This window comes from Malurus melanocephalus, unplaced genomic scaffold (genome assembly GCF_030028575.1).
Source record: "Malurus melanocephalus ecotype Western Australia unplaced genomic scaffold, MMel_1.1 scaffold_301, whole genome shotgun sequence".
Lineage (NCBI taxonomy): Eukaryota > Metazoa > Chordata > Aves > Passeriformes > Maluridae > Malurus > Malurus melanocephalus.
Window position 1 is genome coordinate 325,810 of NW_026623533.1, and position 27,741 is coordinate 353,550.

The following is a 27,741-nucleotide window of genomic DNA, read 5'->3' on the forward strand; positions in this document are numbered from 1 at the left end:
GTTATGATGGAGGAAAATTATAACAGACTTCTTGAAGAAGAAACTAATACTATGTTTTTCATCCTCAACTTTCTTCCCAGACTTTCCATTTTCATATTGTGTACTCAGTAAATTCCTCATCTATATTTTTATCTCATTTTGGTCCTGTTGAAACTCCAAGTGTGAATTTTAGCTATGAATTTAATCTCTTCTAGCAGTGTCTAGTGATCTCCCATGAGGTCAAGACTTGGTTTACACTAAACACTCTTCGAACACACAGCAAGACATGCAGAATGTAGTCTAAACAGATGATTCAAAGAAAAGTAGAAGTAGTTATTTCCAAGTAACTAAGAGACATTACAGAGAATAAGCAATAGAGCTGAGACAATCTTCCTTTCTCATTAGCAAATGCTATTTATTCCCTTTGTATGGAATGTCTTTGTTCTGAGAGTTGGCAGATAGGAAGAACCATGCCACTCAATGCTGGGACTGAGCACAGAATGAGTGAGGAGAAAGCAGGCAGCTTGGTGCATGGTCTAGTCTTTACACTTCCTGTCATGACAGGCCAAGTCTTAGGCATGGAACATGAACAGCAGCTTCCAAAAAACGGCGTCAAAAGCCAACAACAGAGTGCTCCCTGCTGGGATTTTGTTTGTCTACGTACATTTTGAGTGACCACTCCTCAGTGAATAGGCAATTCCAATGTTATAGTTTCTCATGGCTAAAGTTTTGCCCTTTACATGGTCTCACTTTCCATATGTGTAGATGCATAAATATATGAATTAATATAGCTGTAAACATGAAATATGCATGTAAATTTACATACCTAAATATCTAAATCTTTTTACATATGCACACATGTAAACAGAGGAAAAAAGTATTGTATTCAATTTTAACAAATGGGAACACTGCTGTTACTCTTACTTTCATTGTTAAATGAAGTCAGTAACTGAACTGTGAGCTTTGCATCCCGGAATTACAGTTTCTCACCTCTCTCTTAAACTAGGGAGGATTAACATAGTTTCCCACTGCCACCTGTTCTTTATATTATAGATGGAGAAAGTATCAGGCAGCTGTGAATTATAGGGCTATAATTCCAAAAAGAAGCTTTGGTGGTGCTATAAACCACTGTGACAATTGTTTTGAGCAATAAGCAGAACTCGGATATTATAAACTGCTAAATTATAAGTTTATTGCTATTATCATTATTATTGTTATTTTAGACTTTCTGTAGTACACAATAGGTCATGTAGGTACATTTCTGTTCTATGTGAACCCATGCACTCACAGCTCTTACACAGATTTTTTCAACAAACTTCCTTCTTCTCAAGTTTTTCACTAATTTATAAATTAACTAAAGAGCAGAAGCCAACTCTAAAATAAGTCAACACCTAGAGTAGGTGTCTTGAACGCCTTTCATCACAGAACRTTTATTTGAGTAAGCTCCAAAAGTAAGTTATAGCAGATCGCTGACAATCACCAAAGAGCAAGGTCATCAGTGTGTGTATTACTTGCACTGACTCTCCGACTGCTCCTTATTTGTTTCCCTGGTTCCACGGCTCCTTAGTGCTTTTTAATTCTACTTTGTTGGCCACCTCTTGACACAGTTCTTGGTGGCCTCTGGCTGGATCTGCAGTAAAGTTACTATGAAGGCTTAGATATTTTAAAGTAGGAATTGATTACTTGATGTCCCTGTAATTTCTCTTCTAAATGCATTTCTATTACCATGGCACTTTCTGTACCTTAGTAGAGTGTTGATTCATAACTGGACTACAAAAAAATGCCATTACTTCCTTAGTTTTCCAAGGCAGCCTGCCATGCAGTGATTAGCCAGGCAATGCCAATTTACTTAGTATGTCTGACAAGGTTTTAGCCTTAGGCATGGCAGATACAGGCACAACTGTGAGTTAAATTGAAACTCTTCTGTTTCATTGCCAACCATTATGTATTAAATACTTTCTCTTTCTTAGGGTTATTTATGTCCAAATGAATTTATTGCAACTCAGGGACCGTTACCAGGAACAGTGGGTGATTTCTGGAGAATGGTGTGGGAGACAAGAGCTAAAACACTTGTGATGCTCACACAATGTTTTGAAAAAGGACGTGTAAGTTTCCAGTGAATCAATTAAAAGCATTTGATATAATTGGAAATTTTGTATGTAGTCTCTGTCAAGATTATAATATGATAATTTTTAATTAATTAGTAATCATCTACCTGCAGATAAGATGTCATCAGTACTGGCCAGAAGATAATAAACCAGTAACTGTGTTTGGGGATATAGTGATCACTAAATTGATGGAAGATGTTCAGATAGACTGGACCATCAGAGATCTAAAAATTGAAAGGGTAAGCCAGAACTTGAAGTCGATTGAAAAAAATTCATCCAACACCCCAAAGAACATCAGATATGCTATATGCTATATGCCACACAAGTGCTCCCTCAATATTCTTCTTTTAATATTTTAGTGTATTTGCATTGTACTGCCTGGTTGTCCTGCATTTTGTTTTCATTCATGTTTTCTTTCCTGAGAACTTCTGTCACAAAGAGCTCACGAGTTTCTCCAACCTGCTATGAAGGGCCTATTAACGTTACTGAACCTGTGGTCTGTTGGAAGGTGAAGTTTCTACTTGGATACCTCAGTGTCTGCTCTAGAAAGGAGTAATCCTTACTATCCTGAGATCAGACAAATCCCTTGGAATGTATCCCTCTCAGATTAAAGGGCAAGATTCTCTGGTGCAGCTGTTTTGCATTGTACCACCAGCCATTGGCCTCCACCCCCAGGAGATTGACCCAGTATAAATGAGAATCATCAGTATTACTCCCACCCTTTGTGCTGGAATGCAGGAGTAGCGGTACACCAGAGATCTTCACTTTTGTTATGATCCACAACTATAGCTTCCACACTTTGGAAAAATTATAACCCAGCATTAAGTCAGAACAGCAGGTGGGCTCAAAAAAACAATCTGGTAATAATGACCCAAAATTAAGTCAACCTTCTTTAGCACTTTCAACATTGATCTGTGTTGTATGTAGTGCAGCCAGATCCTAGGGCCTGAACTAGGATCCTGCAAAAATTACCATCCTGTGGCATGTTCATGTGACAAAAGGCACACAGCAGCCTGGGGCTTGTTTCAACAGTCACCCTGCGAGGATATGTTGTGCACACAGTACAGAGAAGTTGAACATTTTAAAATTACTGAGAGCAGAKACACCATTTTTTCAGCTAAAAATAGAACACAGAGAAATGAGACCCAAAAAGGGACGATTTAGAATAAGAATGCATGCCAGCAAAATTTGAAATCACTTGTGTTAATGAGGGTGAGGCTGAAAAGAAGATAATCTGAATTGACTGAGTGATCCATTTCCTGCAGCTGAACTGCCCTGCACAAGAAGCTATGCTCTCAACAGCCATGCCATTAAATATGTTGTATTACTGGTTTTAAGATTGTACTTCCATTCACAAATGGATGGATGCTTGATGATCTTCCAGTGAAGGTAAAAAGCACATGAGAAGCAAATAACTCAATATCATGCCATTGTGCATCCAAATTTTTCTTTCATTTTTATGTCGATCTGTTCTAAAAAAATAGTGCAAAGCAAAGTAGTTGCTACATATAACTGTTCACAGTTGTTCAACACTCTGCAGTATGAAAGAAGAAAGTGAAGGGTTCAAAAGAAATTTTAAAAAATAGGAACTGGTTCATTACATAACAATTGATTTAACTGTGGTACTCCTTGCTCCAGGATACAGTTTTTAGAATACTAAAAACTTACAAAGATTAAAAAAATCTGCATAAATCAGTAAGAGAAAATCCTGACAAGAACTATTTCAATTTATTGTCTCTGGCTGAGGCAGCTCACAAGTCAGAAACTATTAAGAATGGAAAGGATATTCTGGGGAACTACAGATATATTCTTGTCATGTTTTATAATGTTCCCTAAAACTTTTTCTTGCTTACTGCTGGAAATAGCATATTGATCTAGACAGGCCTTTGGAATCATCCTATTCTTTCATTTTTACATACTTCTAAAGTAATCTAGGTATCAGATCAGAACCTCTTTTTTGAGGTTACTGTTGCTGCTGCTCAGATTGAGAGAGCATAAAGACTTAGAAAAGGTATCTGTATTTACCAGTCTTTGTGTGCTTGCCTTCACTACATGGGATCGATCTCAGAGTGGTTGTTTTTTCCTGAACAGATATGTCATCCCAGCTCACTAAACCTTTAAATGAGCCATAGAAACTTAAACCTGCAGTCTACAAATTACACTGATATAATGACTAAAGTCAAATGAAGAGTGAGTGCTGATGTCACTATCACTTCCTGAAAAATGCACTTGATGCCATCCGTCRAAAAACCTGCTGGAAGTTCTGTGCACAAAAAACTTATCTCTTCATGCCAATAAATCTTATAATTATTATGTCATTCTAATTTTTTTTTTACACAAAATTGCTGAGAAGGTTACATGGAGCTTACTGAACCTTCTGTAGGATTTCTTCTGTAAAAGCTGTGTTATTTTATATTTTCCAGCATGGAGACTGCATGATGGTGAGGCAGTGTAACTTTACTTCTTGGCCAGAACACGGAGTTCCTGAAACTACTGCACCAATTATCCATTTTGTAAAACTTATCCGTGCAAATCGAGCACACGATAACACACCAATGGTGGTTCACTGTAGGTAAGCATATTCACCAAATCATTGTTTAGTATCTTAGAATTCCAGGAGCATATTAATGCACACAGAAGTTGCCAGAAGAACAACCAGCAAGACAGAGTGCACAGATATGGTTCTAGAATGGACAGCAGTGAAGGTTTCTCTAGCAGTTCTTCTTACTCCTTTCTGGAAGGTAAAATGCCAACGTATGCCTGCTCTTCCATGTGTGGAAATCCATTGAGGCAATGTCAGGGAAATAATTACTCCAACAATTGCCATAAAGTACACCTGGATTTATCTCCATTTTCCTCTTTAATCATGAGAAGAATTTGTGATGATTTAAATTCTATTATAATTAGGGCTCTTCTTAAGAAGCAAGTATTAAAAATATATTTAAAATGTACATGCCATGTATCATAAAGAAGACACTATTTGGAAGCTACAGAGAATGACAAATAAGAATAAGGGTTTGCATAGACCAGATTTCAAGCATGGATGCCTGTAAACAGCTAAAACCTRTATTTAGGCTCCCATATAAATGATCTGGTGGTTAGACATGTTCAGCTGTCATTGTTCCCACTGATTTCATTAACACCCTTAAACTGCTGTTTCAAAGAGTAAGTGTGTGGGGAGGGCTAAGTCTTAAGGAAACCAGTGAGTGCGTTTGCATTTTTTGTGCAGGTCAGCGTTCCCGCTGAATAAATGAGCTCTCTCCAAAACAGGGATCTGAACTCATAGGTCTGCTACTGAGTCTTTTCCTCATTCTCACTTGGTGTTGGTCTGGAAATAAGGGGAAGGAAAAGTTGGTTTTGATGCTACAAATATTTTCMCAAACCACTTTATCATGTGTGGGAATTCTTTTTGTTCATCCTCAACATCTTATGGGTTCCACTCCCAAGGTGTGGTAGTATACCTTATTTATTTGATATTGTTGCCTTTGACAAATATTTCCCTGTACTGCAAGGGCCAGAGAGACTATTATAGGAGGGAATTACATGGTCTTCACATTTTCAGGGCCCTTATATTTTATGAGAACTCTTTAATGGATCTTATCCCTTTTTCAGAAGAGAGATTTTTAAAGCAGCCACCATTGGGCCTGATACTCCACATACATTAAAAATCCTGATGGTTATAAGGCATCACTATGTATTCTGATATCCAGAAAACTCATTAATTTATTTTTCTCATTATATATTGTAAGTTCAAGAGTTTTTCCATATATGTCTTGATTATCTGCAGTGATAAACTGTGTAATTATTACACCAATTGCTGTGAAGTCTGATGGTAATTTTGAAACAATCCTGTTCATTATCAGACCTTGAAACAAAACACTACCTATCAGCATGTCTTTCACACTCATCCTCCTTTTAAAAGTATTTTCTTTTAAATGCTTTTCTAGACCCCATGTTATTTTGTCTCAAATACAAAAGGTATCACAGAATCCCTGTGTGATTTCACAAAATTTTGTGATTCTTTTTCCTCTCAATTAGTGAGCTCTAGAAAATTCACAGAAAGGCAATAGGATCTTTTTTCCCCACTCAAACAGGTTTGGATTATAAGAATGTATAAATGAGTACTATCTCCTTTTATGAAAATGAGAAATCAAAAATTATGAAAATTTGAAATCAAAATTAGAAAATGGCTCAAGATACAGGTTTCACTTGATCCAATTCAGCAAGGAGATTCAGCAAGAAGCACACATCACAAAAAACAAATACTGAAGAAAAGACGTAGTGTTTTTTTCAAAAGTTTTTCTTTCCACAAGAAACTTAATTTATCCAGAATATTCTAAGATAAACTSACGGCATTAACATAAAAGCTTTATTGTATCTTGTTTATTATATTTGCAGTGCTGGTGTCGGAAGAACAGGTGTTTATATTGCACTTGATCATTTAACCCAGCATATGAATGACCATGATTTTGTGGATATCTATGGACTTGTAGCTGAGCTAAGAGGTGAAAGAATGTGTATGGTACAAAATCTGGTAAGATTTATCTATTCTGTTCTCCAGTAGTTGAACAAATTATTCATCTCTTCATCTGATCTACAAAAGAAGACTAGAAAGCTCATGACAATCAGATGTGTAACACAATTTCTACTAAATCCTGCTTTTATTTATTTCAAACACTGTGTAAATATGTGGTCTGTATAACTGCTGAAAAGAGTGCTCTTTACTTTTAGAACCTAAATAATAATTTTTCAGTCTCTAAGAAAGTTGATTTTAATGTAAGGAGACTTGCTCCAATGGGGATGCAATTCTGCTATTCCACATTACATCAGAATATGTAAAAAGTGAGTCAGAACTTTTTTAGTTCGCCCTTCTTCAGAAGATTTTATAAGACCTTCTGGTGATACTCTGACATGATATATCTTGTAAAGTGCAGTCTGATTACCATTTGCTCTATTTTTTTCCTTTTGAAGTCTTGGTGCATCTTAACAATTGCAAGCACTTTCTTGTGATGATGAATTCTTGGAATACCTTTTAGTTCTTGTTTTACAATTTTGACTAGAAGTAGAATCATCTAAAAATAAATCAAAGGCTGGAAGACAATTTAGTAGGAGCACTCCCAAAATAAAATCTTTAAACAGCGAGACATGCAATAAGATAAATGTATGTTTTAAAAATATGCATAGTTTTCCTGTACCTCTTCATTTGAATATTTTGGCAGGGGCTTGGAAAAGGTGTGCCGAAAGGATGGTGGTCAGAGTTCAGATTTCCTGACAAATCAAGTATCCATCTGTATGCTAGCTGCAAAATTCTGAGATAGTCTGTCCTCTGTCCAGGTCATTTCTAGCCATGTTTGCAAGACCATAAAAAGCTGGGTCAGCAACAAAACTTGCCCAAAGGAAATCAATCTTGTAAAGTTTTATGGTGGATTCAAAAGTCAAGCTATTCTGAGAGTTCTCTTATAAAACACTCTTGAGTTACCTATTAATGAGATTTTATGTGATCAATACAGAAGATATAAAAGAAAGGAGCAATTCCTTCACAGAACTCAGTACAGAAATCACTCAGTCAAACTGTAAGATCTGAGTAAAATAAATAAAAGCTGATTGCTCTCAGACCTTTATTTTTCTTGTTTATGGCTTCAAAATAATTTTTCATTTGCTAACAGAGTCACAGTCTGTTACTGTAGCCAAAGAATGAGAATAGTTAAGATTCTCATTGATTCTATCTGGGAAAATAACTAGTCATACATACATTGCAGGTAGCCTGCTTCACTCTACCCTGGAAAATCCAGAAATATTTTCATTGCTACATCATTATAAGTAGCTGTATGAGTACAAGAGATTATGGAGCTTTCAGAGTTCACATTCTGGACTGGAATAACCAATCTAAATTCCATTGAACCATAAAACCCTCATTCTAGAAATGCATGTTTGTCCAGTGCACATGTTATCTTCTTGCCACGGGCAAGGGGTAGTTTGAAGTAATGCCATGCTATTATTCCAGTAAGAAAGTTATTGAAAAGTGTAGTCAAACTGTGTGCTTCAGGGGGCCTGTGAAAAGCTGTTTTAATTACCCACTGCTCTACAGCTGTGACTATAAAACTTAACCTTGTAAGCAAATTTCTCTCACACATCTGAGACCCTTGAATTGCAAACTGATGGCAGTTCTGAAACAAAATAGCAATTACTGAGCAGAAAAATTGCATTAATACTTTTACCTGTGCAAAAGTCAAGGGTAACAATGTGATTTTGGTGGAGATGTTCCAAATCCATCTCAACAAGGTCCTGGGCAACATGTTTTAACTGACCTAGCTTGAGCAGCGGGCACTTGCACCAGGTGGTCTCAAGGGGTCTCTTCCAATTGGAATGCATCTGGCTTATTTTCTGCATCTACATATACAAYACTTCTCCTATGTGAATAGATGCTTAATCGATTTATTACATTTCTGTTTTCATTCCTTTATTTTGTTCTTACATTGCCCTATTTTGTTTTCCTGTTTTCAGACTATATGTCCTTGGAAGTGTCAAATTAACTTTAGTTGTCTGCTCTTTGTGCTGCAATCTGTTAAAAATGAGGGTACAGTTTGAGAACTATCCTTCAAAACATTGTGTTTACTTGCTCCTAGCAGTGGTGTATGCTCCTAAAAGATATAGGTTTATATTTACTTGAACTTCTGCATTTGAGTGCACCATGCTGGTTTTCTCTATGGTAGAAAGAGGAGAATTTCCTTATCTAAATATTACATTCATGTGGTTCAATTTCTTCAGTCTGCATCTAGTGGCAAAATGTCTTTTCACAGAACCAGTGTTCACAGAAAACTCTGGAATAGCCTATTAGTCTCAGTTATGATTAATCTAATTTCATRTATCTTACTGGGCATAAAGATTAACATGTTTTGACAAATTTAAAACATTATGCTTTTTAATAATTGAAATCATATCAGGCACATATGATAGTCTCACTGAAGTACTGAGATTTCTGAGTTGAACTGCAGTTATGTTGAGATTTTCTAGGTGTTATAGAAAAGGTTAAAAAGTTTTTTGGTATAAAAGTACATATTTTCTTCTAATCAATCATCTTTAAATTCATATTTTACAGGCACAATATATATTTTTGCATCAATGTGTCCTGGATCTGTTGACAAGCAAGGGAAGTAGTCAGCCCCTATGTTTGGTAAATTATTCAGCCCTGCAAAAGATGGACTCTCTGGATGCCATGGAAGGTAAGGAGATACTGGCCGTCTCAAAATTATTTTTTCATAGCAGGTGCAGTGACTTGTCCAGACTGAGAAGCAGGAAAAAATGCTTTTGACATGCTTCTTTTTGCTTCAAAAGGATAAATATCTAGCGTTCTACTGCTCTTTATTCCCCCTCATAGTAATAGTCATTGGTCAAGCTTTCCCCACTTTTTTATATACAAGTTCTTTTAAATTCACTGAAAAACATTTATCTGGCATTAGTCACTATTTGTTTGCAAGGTTGGTTAATATAATGTATTTGTTTCTTCTGCAGGTGATGTGGAGCTTGAATGGGAAGAAACTACCATGTAAATAGTAGGAACAAATATTAAAGAAAATGAGATTTTGAAAATCAAAATCAGATTTTTCTAAGCACAGGGGCCAAAGCGAATTCCCCTATTTTGTGATTAAATGAAATACARATGATTGAAACATCTTTTAGTCTATCAATGTGCCTTCATTAATAAGTTTAAGTATTTTATTCAGAACACCAAGCAATAATGGTTTGGAGTACTTTTGCACAGACTGTACTTCTGGTATTATATAAATAGTGCATTCTGTATGTATTTACATATAAAGTATATTTGAACACATTCCTTTTTTCTCAATTATCTTTGTGAAGAAAAGAGAGCCAAACAGGATGTAAAAAATTAATATTTCCATTAATTGTGTGAATTTGCTGTGCTCCGTGTGTCTTGGTTTTAAGTAAAAGCTACAGCTTCTTTCCTCATTCTTGCTAGATTGGCTTTCATGTTGTCCATTCTTGCAGAATAATTCTATTACCATCACAATGATCTTTACCTAACTGTATGTTCTTATGTTTTGATTTTTTTTTTTTTTTACAAGTGGTAGCATATCAGCTCATGATCCTGAACAGCTGAAGATTCACCTTCTGACATGGGGAGGATTACTCAGCTTTTACACAACACACAGTAGCTCTTCAGGAACACTTGGGGCTATTTAAGCTATTTTATAATCAGCAGGTTGGGGTATATAATGATGATTGCATATGTTCAGTGCAGATAAAAGTATTTTACATTCCTGCTACTTTTTCAAGCAGATAAAACAAAGTAAAATGACAAATCTGTTATCTATTATAATGAATGCTAGATTGAATAACTTAATAGAATGTTTGGAATTCATTTGCATTTCTTGAATATAAAACTATTCAACATTTTGAAAGGTTGCTCAAAATTTAATATCAATGTGTTTTATAACAAAGTTGTCAACTAAAAAAGTTTTTGCACCTTCCACAGATTTGATAAATGACTTCAGACACTGAAAATTATAGCAGCTAATATCTGGAGATTTAATAAAAGAAAACATCTTTCACTCCCAATGCTGCTGCTGCTGCTGCTGCTGCTGCTGCTGATGATGATGATGATGATGATGAATAATAATAATAATAATAATAATAATAATAATAATAATAATAATAATAATAATATTGGAAATAGATCTGAAACAGGAATGAGAGAAGCAGGAAGCTTTTGTCTCAGAAGAACAGCAAAAAATAGGTAGAATAGGAAAACTAGAGAGGTAATGAAACTGTGTGCCCTGGTTTTTACATGGAAGTGATGGTATTCAATTTATATTATTGGATGGAAGTGTTGATTGCTAAGTTTTTCTAGGTGTAAAGAAATGTATCATCTCTCTGAATAACAAGGAAACTGTGACCTTAATCTGAGATGCAAAATAGCATAAGAGACTTTYGAGCTGCCATCTTATACTATATTTAGACAGAATAAATCAAAGCTGCCTTGTTGAGGCATCAAGCTCAGGGAAGTCAGACCAACCTCTTTAGAACCTTGAAATAAGTATATGAGGRGCTGTTCTTGAACAGAATAGTTGATGAACAAAACTTCCCATTTCTTCACTGTAGCTACCAGACAGAAAATGCTATGCAGAAGGTATTGTGGTGCTTTGTCATAAACAAATGACAGTAAGTGTTTTTGGAAGCTGGCAAAGATGGTACAGTGAAGACCCTTCATAATTTGGCAGAAAGTGCCAAATATCCAAAATGAAAATGAAAAGTGTTTAAGGAGGTAGAAGTGGTCTACAGAGGTATTTGGGCAATCTGTCTCTTAGGAAGATCAACGGTATTGTAAACATCACCTGTCAGGCTAAAAAGAAAACAATGTCTTTTAAAGCTGGATAGGGGGAGAGAGAGGTGATGTCCACAGCTGTTCAAGTCTGGCAAAGTATTCGGTACAGCTCCAGTTTCATTTGGTTCCTATGAAACATGTGTTCTTCATTTATTATACATGTGCTTTAAAGTATTCTGACAAATTGCTTATAGGGACTTACAGATGTTTTTCATGATTTGTGGTTGTACTTGGTAGCAGTACAGGGAGCACTGGGATAAATTGACTTTATAGAGTCATAATCTTGTATAATCTTATATCCACAATGGTGGAATATCTGGAGGAAAAAGCTAAGCCTTATACAACTTCAAGATGAACCCCCGAAGTTCTAAATGTGCTGAAGTGTTTTCTGTTTTTCATAAAATACTTACTCCTTTAGGGGACCTGCCTGTGGTGATGCACTGCATTCAGTAATCATTTTACTGCATGTATGGAGCTATCCAGAAATTCACTTTCATGAAATTATGTGAAAGATTCATAATGTGAATTAATATGTGTAAAACCATCTATATACTGCTGCAATGCAGAGTATGCTCATAAGCAGCTACTAAAACAAAGCTGCAAAAAGCAATGAGTCAATCATACTTCATATTAAGGTAGCATGATGGGGAGCTTTCTTGGTTGAATATAGAAATTAAAAAGCATCCTAGATATGGATATAAGTTTGCAGGGATTCAGGATACAAAGCCGTGTGAAGTCTGTGAACAGAGGAAATTTTTCTGAATATATTTTGACAGCAGGTTAAAATAAAATTTAAGAAGTACCTGTTTCTGAGGTTGTTACATGTATTTTAAGCATAACRCAAGATCATTGTCTATCCATGGAAATATACAGTAAAATAGATCCAAATTAATTTTTCTTTTAAGACCTATGAGAAGTATTCAATTAGCTCATGGTTTAGGGGATATACATATGGTAATCATGAATTCAGGATTATTTTATAATTAAGTAATGTGCCCATTCAGCACTTCAAAATTTACAATGCATTGAATACAGTAGACTCTAGCTGGAAACCATTGACACATAGCACTGGACAAGTCTTCATTGGTTTTAATTTTAAGGAAATGAGTCAGAGAAAATGTGCTGAAAGGTGATGTTCTGTTTTGGCCATTTCTCTGTGACTGTCATGTCACCACTCTATGTGTGGTGTTGAAAAAAAACCAAATCCTCCCAACATKATTCTCCATGTTTTATTCTCTTTTCTAATGCTGTGTTGCTTGTCTGTATGTGTCTATATTAGAAGGAATTGTAAACAGCAGTACGGGTCATCTGAATTCAAGTACTGCAGGCATGATCTGCAGGTAGTGGTCTTACAGATGTGTAATGGTCTTCACATTTTCCCTCCATCTCTTTCCTATTTGTTAATTTCCAGATGATATCACAGAATATCAGCTGCATTTTTGCACTGACTTGTGTTCAATACATTTTCTGCCCTGTCCTCTCCGTGGCTATGGTTACCAGGCAAGAGCAAATCTTCTGTGGTGTGTGGTTCCAGAGCTGAGCTGTGTTACCAGTGGCACATCTTTGCAGCATCAGCTCTGTACATGTTGCAAGGGTAAGCTGGCTCCCTACCCTCCCCTTACTATTATAATAAACTCTGGTGTAAATTTTAGCACTGGTTATTGCTCAGTGTGAGCTTAAGAAAGCAGGATGGATTCAGTGCGTGGTGATTCTCTTCTCCCAATAACGTTTCCTAAACAATGCTGAACTAATTACCTCACACAGCCCCCTTATGATGTAGGCCCTTTCTCAGATTCCACTATGTAAATAAACCCCAAAATCAATGGTTTTCCACACTAACAGTGTAGGAAACATTTCAAAGATCCCACATCATCAGGCAGCTTGCATTGAAGTTGTGAGTCTGTATTTCAGTTGAAAGACAACATTTAGAAGGTTTCAGATATATTTGTATCATCTTACTCTGCTTGTTGATTGGCGTTACTAGGGTGATCTTTTTGTAGGATGACAGCTGCACTCAGCTATCCACTGTAATCATGAATAAACTGTTCCAGTACTCTTTACAGTCAATACTGTGAAAGCTGGGGGAAGTTTTACAAGGATGTTCCCAAAATATTTTTGAGGAGATGAGGTTCTGGATGATATAAAAAGAATACTTAGATACTGGATACCTAATAAGCAGCTAAAGCTGTACCATTCACAGTTGCATTCCATGAAGCCTGTTGAGCATGGGGTGTGTCCTAGAACACCCAGAGCATATTTGGGACACCATAACACAACTTTTGAGCTGAGTACTGCATGATGCAAGGAACTCTAGCCATCCATGCTGGAATGCACTTAAATAAGCTTTACCATAATATGTCCCTAGCTTACTTGAAAAACACAAACACAGGTAACACCTGTTATGACATATCCTTTGTGATTCAGCTTAGTGCTAAGAACCAAAAGACTCTATTTAGTCAATTCATTCACTAATCTCAAATATAGAAATGAATCCTTTGACACCAAAAGTGAAGAACATGGACAGTATATAGACAAGGTAGATTTTCATTCATTAATGGAGGCACAAGCATAAAACTAATTGAACCTGTATGTCCCTCTCATCCCCTCAGCCTGCTATCTGCATGTGCTTATCAGTTGGGAATAATATTCATTCACAAAATAACATTCATTCACTTTTCATTTGATTCCTATATTGGGAATSCCTTTCTCAGAATGCAGCATAAAGCAGTTACAGAACTGTGTCTTTTCATTTATCAGCCTTCCATCTGGATTCATAATAACTCCATCTAACTGTTTTTCTCAGAGAATTCTACTGATTCTCTATTACAGAGGGACAGGGACAATACCAGTGTGAATCCGGGCTTGCATATTGTGCACAGAATTCTTCAGTGAACTGCACTAACACAATACTGCACTCCAGGCTGGGCAAGGAATTGACCTGAGGAGAGTGGCTGCTCGGCCTGTGATCCTACTCCCTTTGACAACAGGATAATTATCTGAAAATGTACTGTCCCACTCAGAGATTCCAGAAAATATTATCAAAGCTGCCTGACATTTATATGCAGGAGTTTAATCTGAAAATTTCTCTGTTTATCCTAACAAGAAAATTCAGGACTATCATTGTCACTATTGTCAGCAAATCATCTTTGCTGCTTGGGACACCAAGAAGCAAATCTCTTGTTTAACTCCCATTAAAAGTGCTTTTAACTTAAAAAGACTTAATGTCCTCTTTATAGTTTGCACTTAAAGTGCACTTAAATTTTGACACATTTTTGTCCTTTATATATTTTTTTCTCTTTTAAAGTGGGGATTTGGAGATATACATTTTAGACAGTTACAGGTTGTCTTAGGAAAATACTGAGCTGTCCTAGTAAAACAACCATCAGGAGGATTCTTTGATAAAAAATATTCTATAATAATATCCAGATTATCATAATTCCTAAAAAATACTCCTACACCCTGTGGGGTGGTCATTATTGTAAGAACATATCTACTAAATATACAGTGCACCAAGAGTGTGACTGACTGCTCATGAAGGTAGATACATAAATTACTTCTTGATTTTCCCATTCTTTTTACCCTTCCAGTTTCTCTTATCCTATCCTGGCACTCCTAAGCAGGTTTTGGGGACATATCAGGCTGCTGGTTAATGATGATTAATGCATCAGCTATATTAACTCTGTCAAAATTTAATGAGACAAACATTCCTCTCCTACATACTGGTGTGCTCTCTCTGAAAGTAGAAGGGATCCCTGGCATCACTACTGGTGCYAGCTGGCAATCAGAGGAAGATGGTCCTCTGCTAATGTGGGAGGAACTCTGTTCTTAGTTCCAAGTTTCCACAGACTGTGTATGTCTGAAACAGATCACTTGATTTCTGTATAAAAAAATATCTGTTAAACCTTTATTCCTAACATTTAAGTGGCCTATGTATTTGTATCTGAAAGCTCTGTAGGAAACCAATTTCTCCAAAAACGTCTTTGTGCACCTTTTTCTCAACTAAAAATACCATTAAAGTAACAAATCCTTTCTCCATCCAAAACCTAACAAATGGCCAGAAGATTGTCAAGGGTCACTATGGATGGCATCACTGCAACACAGTGCTCATGCTTTGCTCATCATCCCTTCAGTTCTCTTGTCTTGACAATGAAGAACTGATGCTGGGCAGTGGCTCTCAGGATGAAGGGCATTAGCTATGAGAGATTTTGAATAGAGCTAACTGCATCTTTCTGGAAAGATTCCAAATGAGCATTTCAGGACTACAGCAGGTAGTTGTCACACAAGCATCTTCCTTCTTTTTCAGTCCTTGGGAAAAAATCTCCCAGCTCTGTGTCTGGAATACTAGAAAAATTACAAGAATTAACTGAAGATACAAGCACTTTTTCTAACTTGTTACTATACTTCTAACTGCTACGATGCATCTCATCCATACATCCTTTATTATGTATGCATGCACAAGCAGATATGCAAGTTCTTGAAACTAAAAGCACATCCAAATCAGTCAGGTCAGGCATGACTAGCTTGCTTTGTGACCATTAAGTCTTGATTCTACAGAAGTAATTGATTCTGATTTTTAAAACAAACTTTGGGCTGTCATATTATCTGGTTCTCCGAAAGCAGGAAAAATGTTCAGCAGTGTCTTTAAGCAGACTTTGTGAAACAAAATTTCTCCAACAGCTGAAAGAAGGAGAATGCTTCCATTGAGAGAAAACAAATGAAAAAGTGTCAAAATGGACAGCTGGTGTCAATTCCAGAAGGATTTAAAATTTAGATATGAGCTTGAAAAAAACAATTTTGATAGAGCCAATATATGCATGAAAAGAACCTTGTACTTAGCAAAAGTACATTGAATGATGTGTTTGAAACACAACATATATTAGAATGTTGAGGGGGAAAGAATACTGTATTAATTAAATACAGAACTATTATATTTCATTGATATCAAGCACCATATTTGCTTTTTCCTGAGAAAGTAATTCCAAATATAAGTCATAGTTCAGTGTTTTGATGAACTTTGTTTAAAAGTTCATCTTTCAAAGATGTAAATCTGTGAGCAAGGCGTTATGGTTTTATTTCTAAGAGACTACAAATCAAATGAAATTAGGTTTCTATTTCTATTTTAAAATTTCTATTTCTATTTTAAAAATTTTAAATTTTCTATTTTATTTTTAAAAATTTCTATTCTATTTTAATTTATTTCTATTCTATTTTAAAATAATTCTTTGTAATCTATATAGGATATTTTCAATCACATTTAGGAATTCAAGAGAGTATATACTGTAGAAGAACTATTATAATTCTTTCTGGAGAAGGACTGCAAGAATTATTTCAGTCTTGGTATTTCATACAGGTCACACACAATTCAAATAAAGTTTCCATGCCAAAGACACAGCACATGACTGGCAGTGAGGGTCTGCTGGCATTGCTGGGTAACCCAAACCCCGGGTTTGGGAGGAAGCTGTTGAGGCCAATATCATCAGAATAGCCCAGGCACTCAGCCCAGTCATGTTCCGCAATGAAGCAGTGAGATCAGAGGACAACCAATACAGTCTCCTGCATTCCAGCCTTTCCAAACGTGCGCTTGTCTCTTGCTTTTCTGTGCACCAGAAACACCGCTGGCTCTAGGACACAGGAAGTTTTTAGAATACAGACCAGGTAGACTACAATCTGCTTCACATTCCATGGATTTTTTTTTTTTTTTTTTGGTCTGAAGGTCACAAAGAAAGGTATTGAGAAAGGAGCAATGACATAAAATAGGAATTGGATTGTGTTAGAGAATTTCAAGGACGTAAAATGTTACAATGCTTAACTCTTAGACATAGTAATGTTCAGCAGAGTCCTTAGCTGACAGGTAAGTGATCAAACTCAAAGCACATAGAAAAATAGCAACTTAAGGAAGGCATTTTCAGAAATTATGAATGAGACTTAGAAAAAAACAAGGACTGATGATGTAGATCAAAATTGTTGTCTAATGCAACTGGAATTGCCAATTCTGATTTCCATTTCCATAAAAAATCCAGAAGTAAACCTCTAGGCTTTTATTTTAAGCACTCAAATAATACACTGATTTATTCCGATCCTCTTCTGGATTCAGAACAGGGAACTGTTTATCATTGTTTATCACATCTCAGGGAACCATCACACCTGGGAATCACATATGCATCATCTCTCTTATCCCAGTAGAGCCATTTTCAAGAATATTCAGATATTCCTTCAGAAAGGGATGAAGCCTGAGGGGGGCAGGCTCTTACATGAAATATGGAAGCAGCTGTTCAAAACCCAAAGTACAGTAATAAAAAAAAATTGCAGGAGCCTGGCTGGATCTTCTCCCTTCCTGCGAGACCACTGATACCTTGACTGCCTTTCTTCTACATTTAGTGTTCCTCTGTTATCCCAAACAAAGTAGAAGTCTTCATAATAAGGCACAAAGATAATATATTTAATAGTAAAATAGGGGGGAACAAAAAAGGAATTTGATTGTGCCATAATCTGCTTATTTTGCTTGAAGGCAACATCACTTCTAGCAGAGGTTGATATTGTTGCTTCTCTGCAGCCAAGCTATCTGGGTTTTTCTACCTGTCAGGAGACTGACATGAATCTGCCTTGTTATAATGAATTGCATGTATTTGTTTCTATCCACATAAATGCCAGCAGCAGTTTACTCTGTTCCTCTTTGCAGGAGTGTTTACTGTTTGCTTGATCACTGCCAACACTTTCCCTTCACTCTTCTATTCAATTTATCATCACATTCATTCAACATTTACACAATGTTTCCAAGCATCATGTTAGTATTTCGTCTTCCTCTTCTGTGTTTTCTATAACTGTACCAGCTGCATCAATTTTGAGATGATGTAGTCCTTGAAAATGGGCATGGAACTGCAGCTGAGTCTTCCCATCCTCTTGCACTCCATTTAATTTGCAACTTGCTAATTAATGTGGCTGCAAGTAAGTCACTCTGAAAGAAACAGAAGATAAGGTGTAGTTATATGAACTGCTAAATGCCATGGTCTGAACTCATCTGGTTCTGGTTCCTCCCTTTCCAAATATCATCTGGTTTCAGAAAACAGTTGCARACACTACTGGAAAGCTAGTGATGTTTCACTCTGGCTGTCCAAAGCTGAAGACAGTAGTACCAAAATAAATATTTTACAATTAATTGTATCATCCTAAAGTTACATCTATAATCTATACTTGCTCATCTCATTTAAACACCAGACTTTTATAAAGTCCAAAGCAGTCAGCAGCTCCCATTAAACAGAGCACGACTAAAGACCTATTAAAATAGAATTAATTTATTATTGGTCACGTGGAATTTGTTTAGGAGCTGCTAGTGCACAATAGCTTATATACATTCTATTTCTTAGTCATTATAGTAATCAATTGTACATCAAAGTAATAATTGTAAAGCTTACCCTTCCAGCCAAACACTTCTATTAGGCTGCTCTAATACATACATGAATATTATTCACAAATAATGATAGTACAGGTTGACAGATTCTGTTATAAGCCAGCTGGTTCACGCTTCACAAAATTTTTTTTATCATTATTTTCCCTGAGTCTAAGCACAGCTATGAGCTGTCAGTTACCAGTTTCAAAACAGAGATCTAAGATTACTTTTTCAGAGCTTTATCTAATCAGAATAGATTATGTATCTTCTAAACTTTTCCTCAGTGTTTAATTTTCAAATCATTTCCCCAAAAAGCCTACTTTATACACTTTCTCTAAAAATCTACATGCTTACAAGAGGTCAGTTGAAGCCTTATGTTAGATTTTTTTTTGCAGGCCAAGAAGGCATTTGGCAGTCTTTTAGTACGTGCAATTTTTCTGAAATGTCCAGAGTAGTCTGGTGAAAAATTAAATACAAGTGGGTTTTAGGCATGATTTTTTTGAAATCTGATTAGAATGGGAAGGGAAAGACCCTGAATACTATCCCGCTTTCATCCCTGTCTTTGTTATTTTGTGCCAGATGAATTGCATAGGGAAGAAAGAGCCAAGGTTCTTTCCATACCTTAAGAAATGTCATGTTCTCTTTTAGGAGAGACAATAAGACTGCTTTGTACTTTTGGAATGTCATCAGGGTTTTTTAACATGGTACAGAAGCTACCATCACACATATTTACTTATTTCAAAAATCTCAAAAAATAAATTTTCAGATTTTTCTTTGTGCCACATACCTGTGGCCCATTCAAGAAACCATGTTAAAACATCTAAATCCCAGTGTACTTTAACATGTTTTTTGTGCCTTCAGGAATACCAAAGCAAATTAAATCTTAGAATGCAAGCGTGCAGCAGTTATTAGGTGAAATGAAGGGACATGAACAGAACACAGAGGTGAAAGGAGTAGAACACAGACTGCTGTATTTCTTGGAGTGGCAGATCACAGGTAACCAACCTTGTATATAAATGTCACACAGATGAATAACTGAATGACCTTCACAGCCTAAAACAGTTTTGCAGCTGTGCCACAAGTTTCCGTAACAACAGGATAAAATACATGTTGAATTCAAGGTCATTACTACTATTTAATACAGTGCAAATTTCTTTCCAGATTACTTTGTCTCAATAGCTTCTGTTTTCCAAAAACAGCAGCTATTTTTCTTTTGAAAGCGATATGGTTTGGCGTAATAATTTCATGGTTTTGTGATGTGCTGTTTTAAACAATCCCTATGTTATTGCTAAGAAGAGAGTTGTCCGCATTCATTACCCTTAATGCATCTTCACATGCAAGCCACTGATATCCCAGTTTTCCATGAAGATTCATGGCTCTGCAGAAAATCCCTTGTGAGACCCAGAACAGTAAGATGTCATTTTTCCACAGTCTGAGCACTGAACTCYTTTTGTACATAGGCAGCAGGGATGTGATCAGCCTGTCCTGGATGCAGACATAGCTCTTCACATACCCTTTCCTCCCTTGCACTTGCAGAATTGAGGTTCAGGTTGACTGAAGATTGATATCACAGTTGACTGAGATTAGTTTTAGATATCACAGTCATCATATCCTGAGACAATATGGTGTGAAAATGCATTTCACGCTTCCAACAGTTTGTAGTGTAAACAGGCAAATCAACATCTACTGTAAAAATAGTAACTATTTTCATGTAACTACAAAAAACATAACAGCATGATCATACAACACATSGTGTGTCCTGTACTCATGTCACATTTCTTGTTCTCCTGTTTTGCCTAAACACAAGTAGAAGATATCTGTCACTACTACTCCCTTTCTTCTTGCAAGAAATTGGTGCTTGTGGATAGAACCATGGAAAATGCCTGTCCCAGGCAGCAGCAGTGCAATGGGCCTCCAGTTTCTGGCAGACACGCCCTCCTCCCCAGGAAAATGTCTTGTAGTAAAATAAATATGTTTGTGCAGGGGTTACTATTTGTCACTGAAGACCCTGACACAGGCATCAAAGCATCTGCCATTTTGAACTGTGTCTCATAACTGGCCAGTGTGAGAGCAGTAATGAAACCCTATCTTACCATATTGAACTGGAGAAGTCTGTTTAGTTAGCAAGGTTGCACCTCTCAGATACTAACAGGACTGTAACTGATATGAACACTAAAGTCCATATCCAATCAAAGGCAAACAGCAATAATTTGGAACAGCTATATAGTCAAGACCTCTTTGGATAAGAATTTTTAAATCTTCCCCAACAAAGACTGTAAATTTATACAAAGTTTTCTTTTCCAGGTTTTTACCTTTCTGGCTCCCCAGTTTCTCCGCATGTATTACACCATTCACTGCCCTATTTGCAAAACTTGCCTTTGAGGGATGGCTGCTCCCATGTGCTTTTAAATTCTCTGAAATGTCACATACTTATACACAAGCACTGGCATGAACAGTACACACACACTTCCTCCAGTCAGTTCCCAAATCTCCAATGAGAGTTCATGTGACATTGTAGATATGCATTTTCTTTGACAAGCAGAATTTGAATAGGGTCAAGTAAAGAATAAACTGTAGGTAAACAAAAGTCAGATAAGTCTAACAGCATATATAAATTAAAATCGAGAATTAAAGCTGGTCTGTGCTATCCCTACAGACCAGTGAAATTCATCTGAAGGCAGAAGAGACAATGAAATTCAGATAAGTGCTACTACATACCACATCCCATGATGCTCCACATGCCTTGTTCCAGTAGCAGGAATTACACTTCCATGAATGTCAGAAATGTTCTTTGACTTAATTTTCCCATAGATCATCATCAGCATAAGAAATGCTGGTCCTTTTAGAGCCTACACTGTCAAGACTTTTAAGAAAACTCATGGAAAATCTCTAATCTCTCTGTTTACCAAACATTTCTGTAATGTGTTGTAGGTTCAGGAATAGATAAGTACTCTTTAACAGATGTTTGGCGTACCAACTCTTCCCTTGCACATCTGTCAGCTATTTCAAACATCTTACAAAGTAGAAGCTTAAAATATCTTTCTGAAGGGAAAGGAGAGATGAAGTTTCTAATCCTCCATTTGCAATCCTCGGCATAATATACTATTTCAGCGGAAAATCATGCCTCTTCAGTTCTTCTCTAAGAACTGTGACTATGAATGTTAGCAGATAATATGGGTGAGCCAGGTAAAGTTCTGAAAATCTGGCAGTGCTGAAGACTCAGCCTCCCCTTATCATTTCAGAGAGCCCTCTAACAGCTTAGACTGGTGTCCCAAGTGACACCAGTGACAACAAAACATGGCCAATAACATATATTTCGAGACATGCCACCTACCCTTACCTGAATAACCTACCACAATCCTGGTGAGGAGGCCAGTGTGAACTGGAATTGACAGAGAACACGAGAGCAGGACTCTAGAGGTTTTCAGTAGCAAGGAGTTACTCTAAGTGGTTGCGTGGAGTCAGTAATGAGGAGAGCATATATATTTCTTTTTCTGTTGAGAAATTAGATGATAAAGGCTACAATTTTAAAAGTTGTTATTTTTCCTGTGGGGAAAAAAAAGGACATTAGAAACAGCTATCAGTAGAAGATATAAAGTCAAATGTTAGAGGGATTTCAGAAACATTCAGAGAATATATACAGTTTGAAAAGACAAAAGAAGAATAACATCCTGTATTAACAATAAAATGTACTGAAAGCTTCTGCTAAGAAAGATGCTGCTGAACATGAGTTTAAAAGGAAAAAGAGTGAGAATGTGAACAGAAGATTTCCATTTCTAATGTGCAAACTCCAAGCGCCCAGGTACACCTACAGCTGGACCTACACTGGAAACCTGCACTTCATAAATCTACAAGAAGCAACTTAATAATCTACCAAAGTATCTACCCATCTCTCAAATCAGGTATTGTATGAGCGGAATAGGGCTATGACAAGGCCTGAAAAATTCACCTTCACCCAGGTGCCGTTTTGCAGTGACACACAGGAACTCCTCTCTGATYACCAACGCCACTGCAAAGAAGGGCCAAAGAGATCAAAGATTTAAAATGCAGAGTGCCTGTGGTTGAAAGAACATTGAGAAGCATGAAGGAGAAAAATAAGGTATTTGGAATGGTATAACATGTTAAGTGGGTCCTAGCTGGCAAAATAATTCTCTGTAGTTCTGGACTAAATTTCTGCTTAAACCTTAAGGTGCCAAGAATGACCCAGGCAATTCCAGGCTTATTACTCAACCAAAGTTATCAAAAAAAATTGTATGTGGAAAAGTGAATTTGGAGGGAACAAACTCCTGGAGACCAGCTGTGACTTAAAATGCAGTTGCATCTGTCTTGGATTTGGTCATCCTGACCACACACTGAATTTACAACTCACTGACTTTCTGAAATACTTCTTTGGTAAGGATAATAGACCTTGTACACCAAACACAGCACATCACAGTGTTACTTGTGTAAATATGCTGAAAGTATATTTTCGGTTGAGTACCATGGTATTCTGACAGTAGCACAAACAATTGAATAAAGTACCGGCTTCAAAGTTTTTGTTGTGAGGTTCTACCAAGCTGACTGAAATTACAAGCAGACTTCAGCCATGATCCTCCTTTCAATCCTATGTCCAGTTATTCTTATTCACATGGTTTTATTTCCTCTTATGTCTCTGGGCTCATATCTAACATGATCAGGAATATAAGGAATGGAGAGAAAAAGGGCTGGTACCAGCTTTTGAACCCTCCACTTGATTCAGTTTTGTAATGGAGTACATCTCTGAGGATATTTTGCTCAGTGCTACATCTGTTTGCTAGCTGTGTTATATAAACCAAGGAGCTGGAGTGGGAGATGTAGCAAAAGTCAAGTTGCTTATATGATGGGGAAACTGATCGACTTCATTCAAATTAAAATTCCTTTGCAGTTGATAGGAGTTTTGCTCCTATCAATTAGTCCAACAAAGAAGTAATTATGCTGTGCTCACATCACTGTGAGGAACTGAATCTGTTTACCATATCACTAAGTGCTGTAAAGAACTTATTTTGTTTCCTGTTTAAAAAAAAACAAAAAACAACTGTTGACAGCAGCAGGAGCATCTGGCTCCTAAGCTTGCAGTTTACAAACTCACGAAGTCCACTTAAAGATCTTAAAAGGACAGCAGCAATTTGGTAATTATCTTTCTCCCCTAAATTAAATTTTCATTTCTGCACCTTACCAGTAGACAGATCTCATCTTTCTTGTTCCAAACATTCCCAGAGTAGTACTGCAGAAACAAAAGAGTAAAAGGAAAAAATGAGTGTAGTAAATGTGAAAAAAACCACCTAAACAATCAGCACACTTTTGGTTTGTGGAGTTTAGGGGCGTTTTGTTTGTTGTGGGGTTTGTTTATATTTGGTTGGTTTTTGCTGTTGCTGTTTTGGGGTTTTTTATTACTACCATTACTAATGCTATGGGACAAAGACGTCTTTAATACCCCAAAGCATGTAAGAGRTAGCTTCTCCCTGGATAGTCACCAAATTAAATCAGAGACACAAGGGATGGGTAAAGGTCAACATTATATCCTCCTTTAAAGGTAGAAAATTAAATCACAGGAAAAGCAAGTGACTGGTCAAAGGTCAAACAGAAAGCAAGTTGCAGAGCATGGAAACTGAGAAACTGTTTCTTATGTTCAGTGCCTTCCCTTGCAGACTGTCCTTTCTTTAATCTGAAGAGGGAGAAAAACCTCAGTGGTGGAATAGTATCAAAATTAGTTTTGCTGAAAAGAGTCTGAATTTCTCTGTCTCATCCAAAACTGGACATTATTCTGCTTCATTAAAACAGAAATTAAATCCGCTCCAACAACACTGATGTGGTCAAAACAAAACCACAACTACTCTTTGTGCTGGAGATTTTTGTACCCCAAGAAATTGGTTTGCAATTTTTAAAAAACAGTCAAGTCAATGATTAATTTCATTGTAGCTTTAGAGAAATCAACAAAATCACCACACTTCCCTTCAGAAAGGAGCTACATTGAAAGCTATGAGAGCATTCCAGGTGCTTAAACTTCAGGAATCATTGTGAGTTTCTATAAAAAGCCTACACATGCATATATATATATATATATATATATATATATATATATATATATATATATATATACATATATATACATAAGCATAAAGAAATTACATGGTATTTAAAGAACACAAGGCAGTGCAGGAAAAGAGGCAAACAACCCGTTTTCCCATTCATCTTTCTTTGTGTGAGATAGTTCCAGGCATGATGTGACATTACAGCATAGGCTAACAGACAGTGATCACAAGCTCCATTTCTGTCTCGGTGTCTAGGAAGCTCCGGATACCCTGCCAGGCCCAAGGGATTAAGTGCAATTACACCATATGCCCTGGGCTTTGCTTGCCCTAAACAGCGTCAAGGACAAGGGCTGTCTGGAGAGCCCTATCACACTGTAACCCAGTCACCTGGAATCACTCCTGTCACCTCATGGGCAACGTGGGAAAGTTCAGACTGAAAGGCTAAGCCGAGGTGCACTATCTGTGGGTGCCTCATCATCACAGCTCAGCTCTGCCTTGGCAACCTTCCCCATGTGTGCGGAGGAACAGCGAGCCTGGTTCCTAACCTTGGGCTGGCCGAGTGGCTCGGGTCACAGGAATGGCATGCTGCAAGGGGAAGCGGGGGGAGAAATAACAGGGGCTTCTTCTGAAAATTTCAACCGCATTTTCTATGTGGAAAATGATGGTTGCCTTTGAAATCTCTCCCTATGGATCTATACTTAGCCCCGGGCAGGGAGCTTGCGCCGGGGGTGTGGGGGGTGGGCTGGGGGAGGGCCCCCTGCGCAGCCCTGCGGCTTTGTCGTCCAGCCGTGCCCCCGAGGCTCGGCAACGAGGCCGGGGCCGCCCGCCGCGCCGGGACGCTGCTCCCGAGACCCCACCTCGCGTTCCTTCTCTGCACCCCGAACTAACGGGATTTCGGGAGAGTGGAAAGTTGGGTTGTAATTTTTTTCCGCTTGTTTTTGTTTATTAAAAAAAAAAAAAAATTCTAGTTTGTCTCCCACCTCTCGTGCCCCCTCCTCCCCCCACTTCTTAATAGGAGATGTTCTCAAGACAGCGCCCGGGAGACTGGCTGGAATCAGTTTTGGAGGGTGATACACCGCGACAGCTAAAAGTTGGATAGGGTTTCAGCAGCTCCTATATAAAGCAGGGGAGACTTATGTCACTGCACTAATTAAATTCCATCTGGGTTGTTCCTCGGGGTGTTTTTGAGACTGCCACCCAACTCAAGCAGGCAGAGAGGCCGAGGGACAGCATGATGGACCTTTTTGAAACTGGCTCCTATTTCTTCTACTTGGACGGGGAGAATGGAGCCCTGCAGCAGCTGGAGATGGCTGAGGGATCCCCGCTGTACCCAGGCAGCGATGGCACCTTGTCTCCATGTCAGGACCAAATGCAGCCAGAGGCCAGCAGTGACAGCAGCGGAGAGGAGCATGTGCTGGCACCCCCGGGACTACAACCCCCTCACTTCCCCGGCCAGTGTTTGATCTGGGCTTGTAAAACTTGCAAGAGAAAGTCGGCCCCCACGGACAGACGGAAAGCAGCCACCCTGCGGGAAAGGAGAAGGCTAAAGAAGATCAACGAAGCCTTCGAGGCTCTGAAAAGGCGGACTGTGGCGAACCCCAATCAGAGGCTGCCCAAGGTGGAGATACTGAGGAGCGCCATCAGCTACATCGAGAGGCTGCAGGACGTCTTGCATAGGCTGGATCAGCAGGAGAAAATGCAGGAGATCGGGGGGGACCCCTTCAGCTTCAGCCCCAAGCAGGGAAATGTAAGCACTGCTGCTTGGCCCCTCCGCCGCCACGGCAGCACCGCCGAACCCGTCCCCTCCCTCCTCCTCCTCCTCCTCGGCACGGCCGCTGCAGGGGCCGGGAAGGCTGGCGGGTGCGGAGGGGCTCCTCGCGGAGCCTGCCTGTCCTCGGGCCTCCAGAGCTCTGCCGGCCGGGCCCGGGGAGCCGCGGCCTCCTCACTAACACCCGTCCTCTCCCCGTGTCTCCCTGCCCCCGCCTGTATGCCGCAGATCCCCGGTTCGGACTTCCTGAGCACCTGCAGCTCCGACTGGCAAAGCGTTTCTGACCATTCCCGAGCCCTAGGAGTCAGCCCCAAAGAAGGTAACTCGCCCCGCTCGCCGCCCTGCCGGCCCTGCCGGCCCTGCTCGCCCGCCGCCCCCGGGCCCGAGCACCCTACCCTCAGCCCGACGGCCGCGGCCCCGGCGGGCGGCTCTCCCGCTCCCTCCCTTGCCCGGACTCTCCGGCAGAGGCCCGGGAGGAGGAGAGGTCTGCTCTTTAATCCCTTTTTCTCTCGTTGAGCAGGAGTCTCCGTTGTCGAGTCGTCGGCCTCCAGCAGCCTTCGCTGCCTCTCTTCAATAGTGGACAGTATTTCTTCTGACGAGCCCAAACTGTCCAGCGCGGAGGAAGTGGTGAAGAAATAAACCTGGTTTTGTGGTAGTGTATTTAATGGAGATGGATCCCCCACCCTCTCCTCTCTAGACTAAGTAACGAAGCAAATTAACAGTGGAAAGCCCCAGCAAGGTCCTTTTTAAGATCGAATCAAGGTACACCTACCCAAAGAAAATGGCTCCCACTGACTCGAGCCAGACAGACTTTTCCCCCTTTCTTTGCTTTTTTTTTTTCCCCTGAGTTTTGTTTTCTTTAAATTGTGTTGCATAGACCACCCTTACTTTTTTTTTTTTGTTTTTGTTTTTGTTTTTGTTTTTGTTTTTGTTTTTTTTTAAAGTTAAGATATTTACCTGTGTACCGGTGATCAGCTTTTTCTGAGACTCACCGGGAAGTTCATTCCTGTCTGAGTGAAGCTGTTGGTTGCATTTCGTGTGAGTCATATTTAAAGAGTTCCCAACTAATTTCGTTCCTGTAAATAATTTCAGTACTGTCTTTTCTT

At 38.4% G+C, this 27,741-nt stretch overlaps 2 protein-coding genes across 2 annotated transcripts in view; both read left to right on the top strand.

Annotated features, from left to right (window-relative positions):
- Nucleotides 1-9,637, top strand: part of PTPRQ (protein tyrosine phosphatase receptor type Q) — a 119,864-nt gene extending 110,227 nt beyond the window's left edge. The window contains exons 57-62 of the mRNA XM_057377140.1: nucleotides 1,950-2,084; nucleotides 2,201-2,326; nucleotides 4,511-4,659; nucleotides 6,486-6,621; nucleotides 9,187-9,310; nucleotides 9,600-9,637. Coding sequence (XP_057233123.1) covers nucleotides 1,950-2,084; nucleotides 2,201-2,326; nucleotides 4,511-4,659; nucleotides 6,486-6,621; nucleotides 9,187-9,310; nucleotides 9,600-9,637 — 708 coding nt within the window. The remainder of the gene's footprint in view (nucleotides 1-1,949; nucleotides 2,085-2,200; nucleotides 2,327-4,510; nucleotides 4,660-6,485; nucleotides 6,622-9,186; nucleotides 9,311-9,599) is intronic.
- Nucleotides 9,638-26,098: 16,461 nt separating this feature from the next.
- On the top strand, nucleotides 26,099-27,319 carry MYF6 (myogenic factor 6). The gene is made up of 3 exons (XM_057377142.1): nucleotides 26,099-26,614; nucleotides 26,864-26,954; nucleotides 27,156-27,319. The coding sequence occupies exons 1-3, from the start codon at nucleotides 26,099-26,101 to the stop codon at nucleotides 27,272-27,274; spliced, it is 726 nt and encodes a 241-aa protein (XP_057233125.1). The 3' UTR covers nucleotides 27,275-27,319.
- The last annotated feature ends 422 nt before the right edge of the window (nucleotides 27,320-27,741 follow it).

Excerpts from the sequence above, each read along its gene's own strand:
- MYF6 (XM_057377142.1), top strand. The coding sequence starts at position 26,099 with ATGATGGACCTTTTTGAAACTGGCTCCTATTTCTTCTACTTGGACGGG. Across the intron at positions 26,615-26,863 it reads TCAGCCCCAAGCAGGGAAAT|ATCCCCGGTTCGGACTTCCT; the intron begins GTAAGCACTGCT and ends TGTATGCCGCAG. Across the intron at positions 26,955-27,155 it reads AGGAGTCAGCCCCAAAGAAG|GAGTCTCCGTTGTCGAGTCG; the intron begins GTAACTCGCCCC and ends CTCGTTGAGCAG.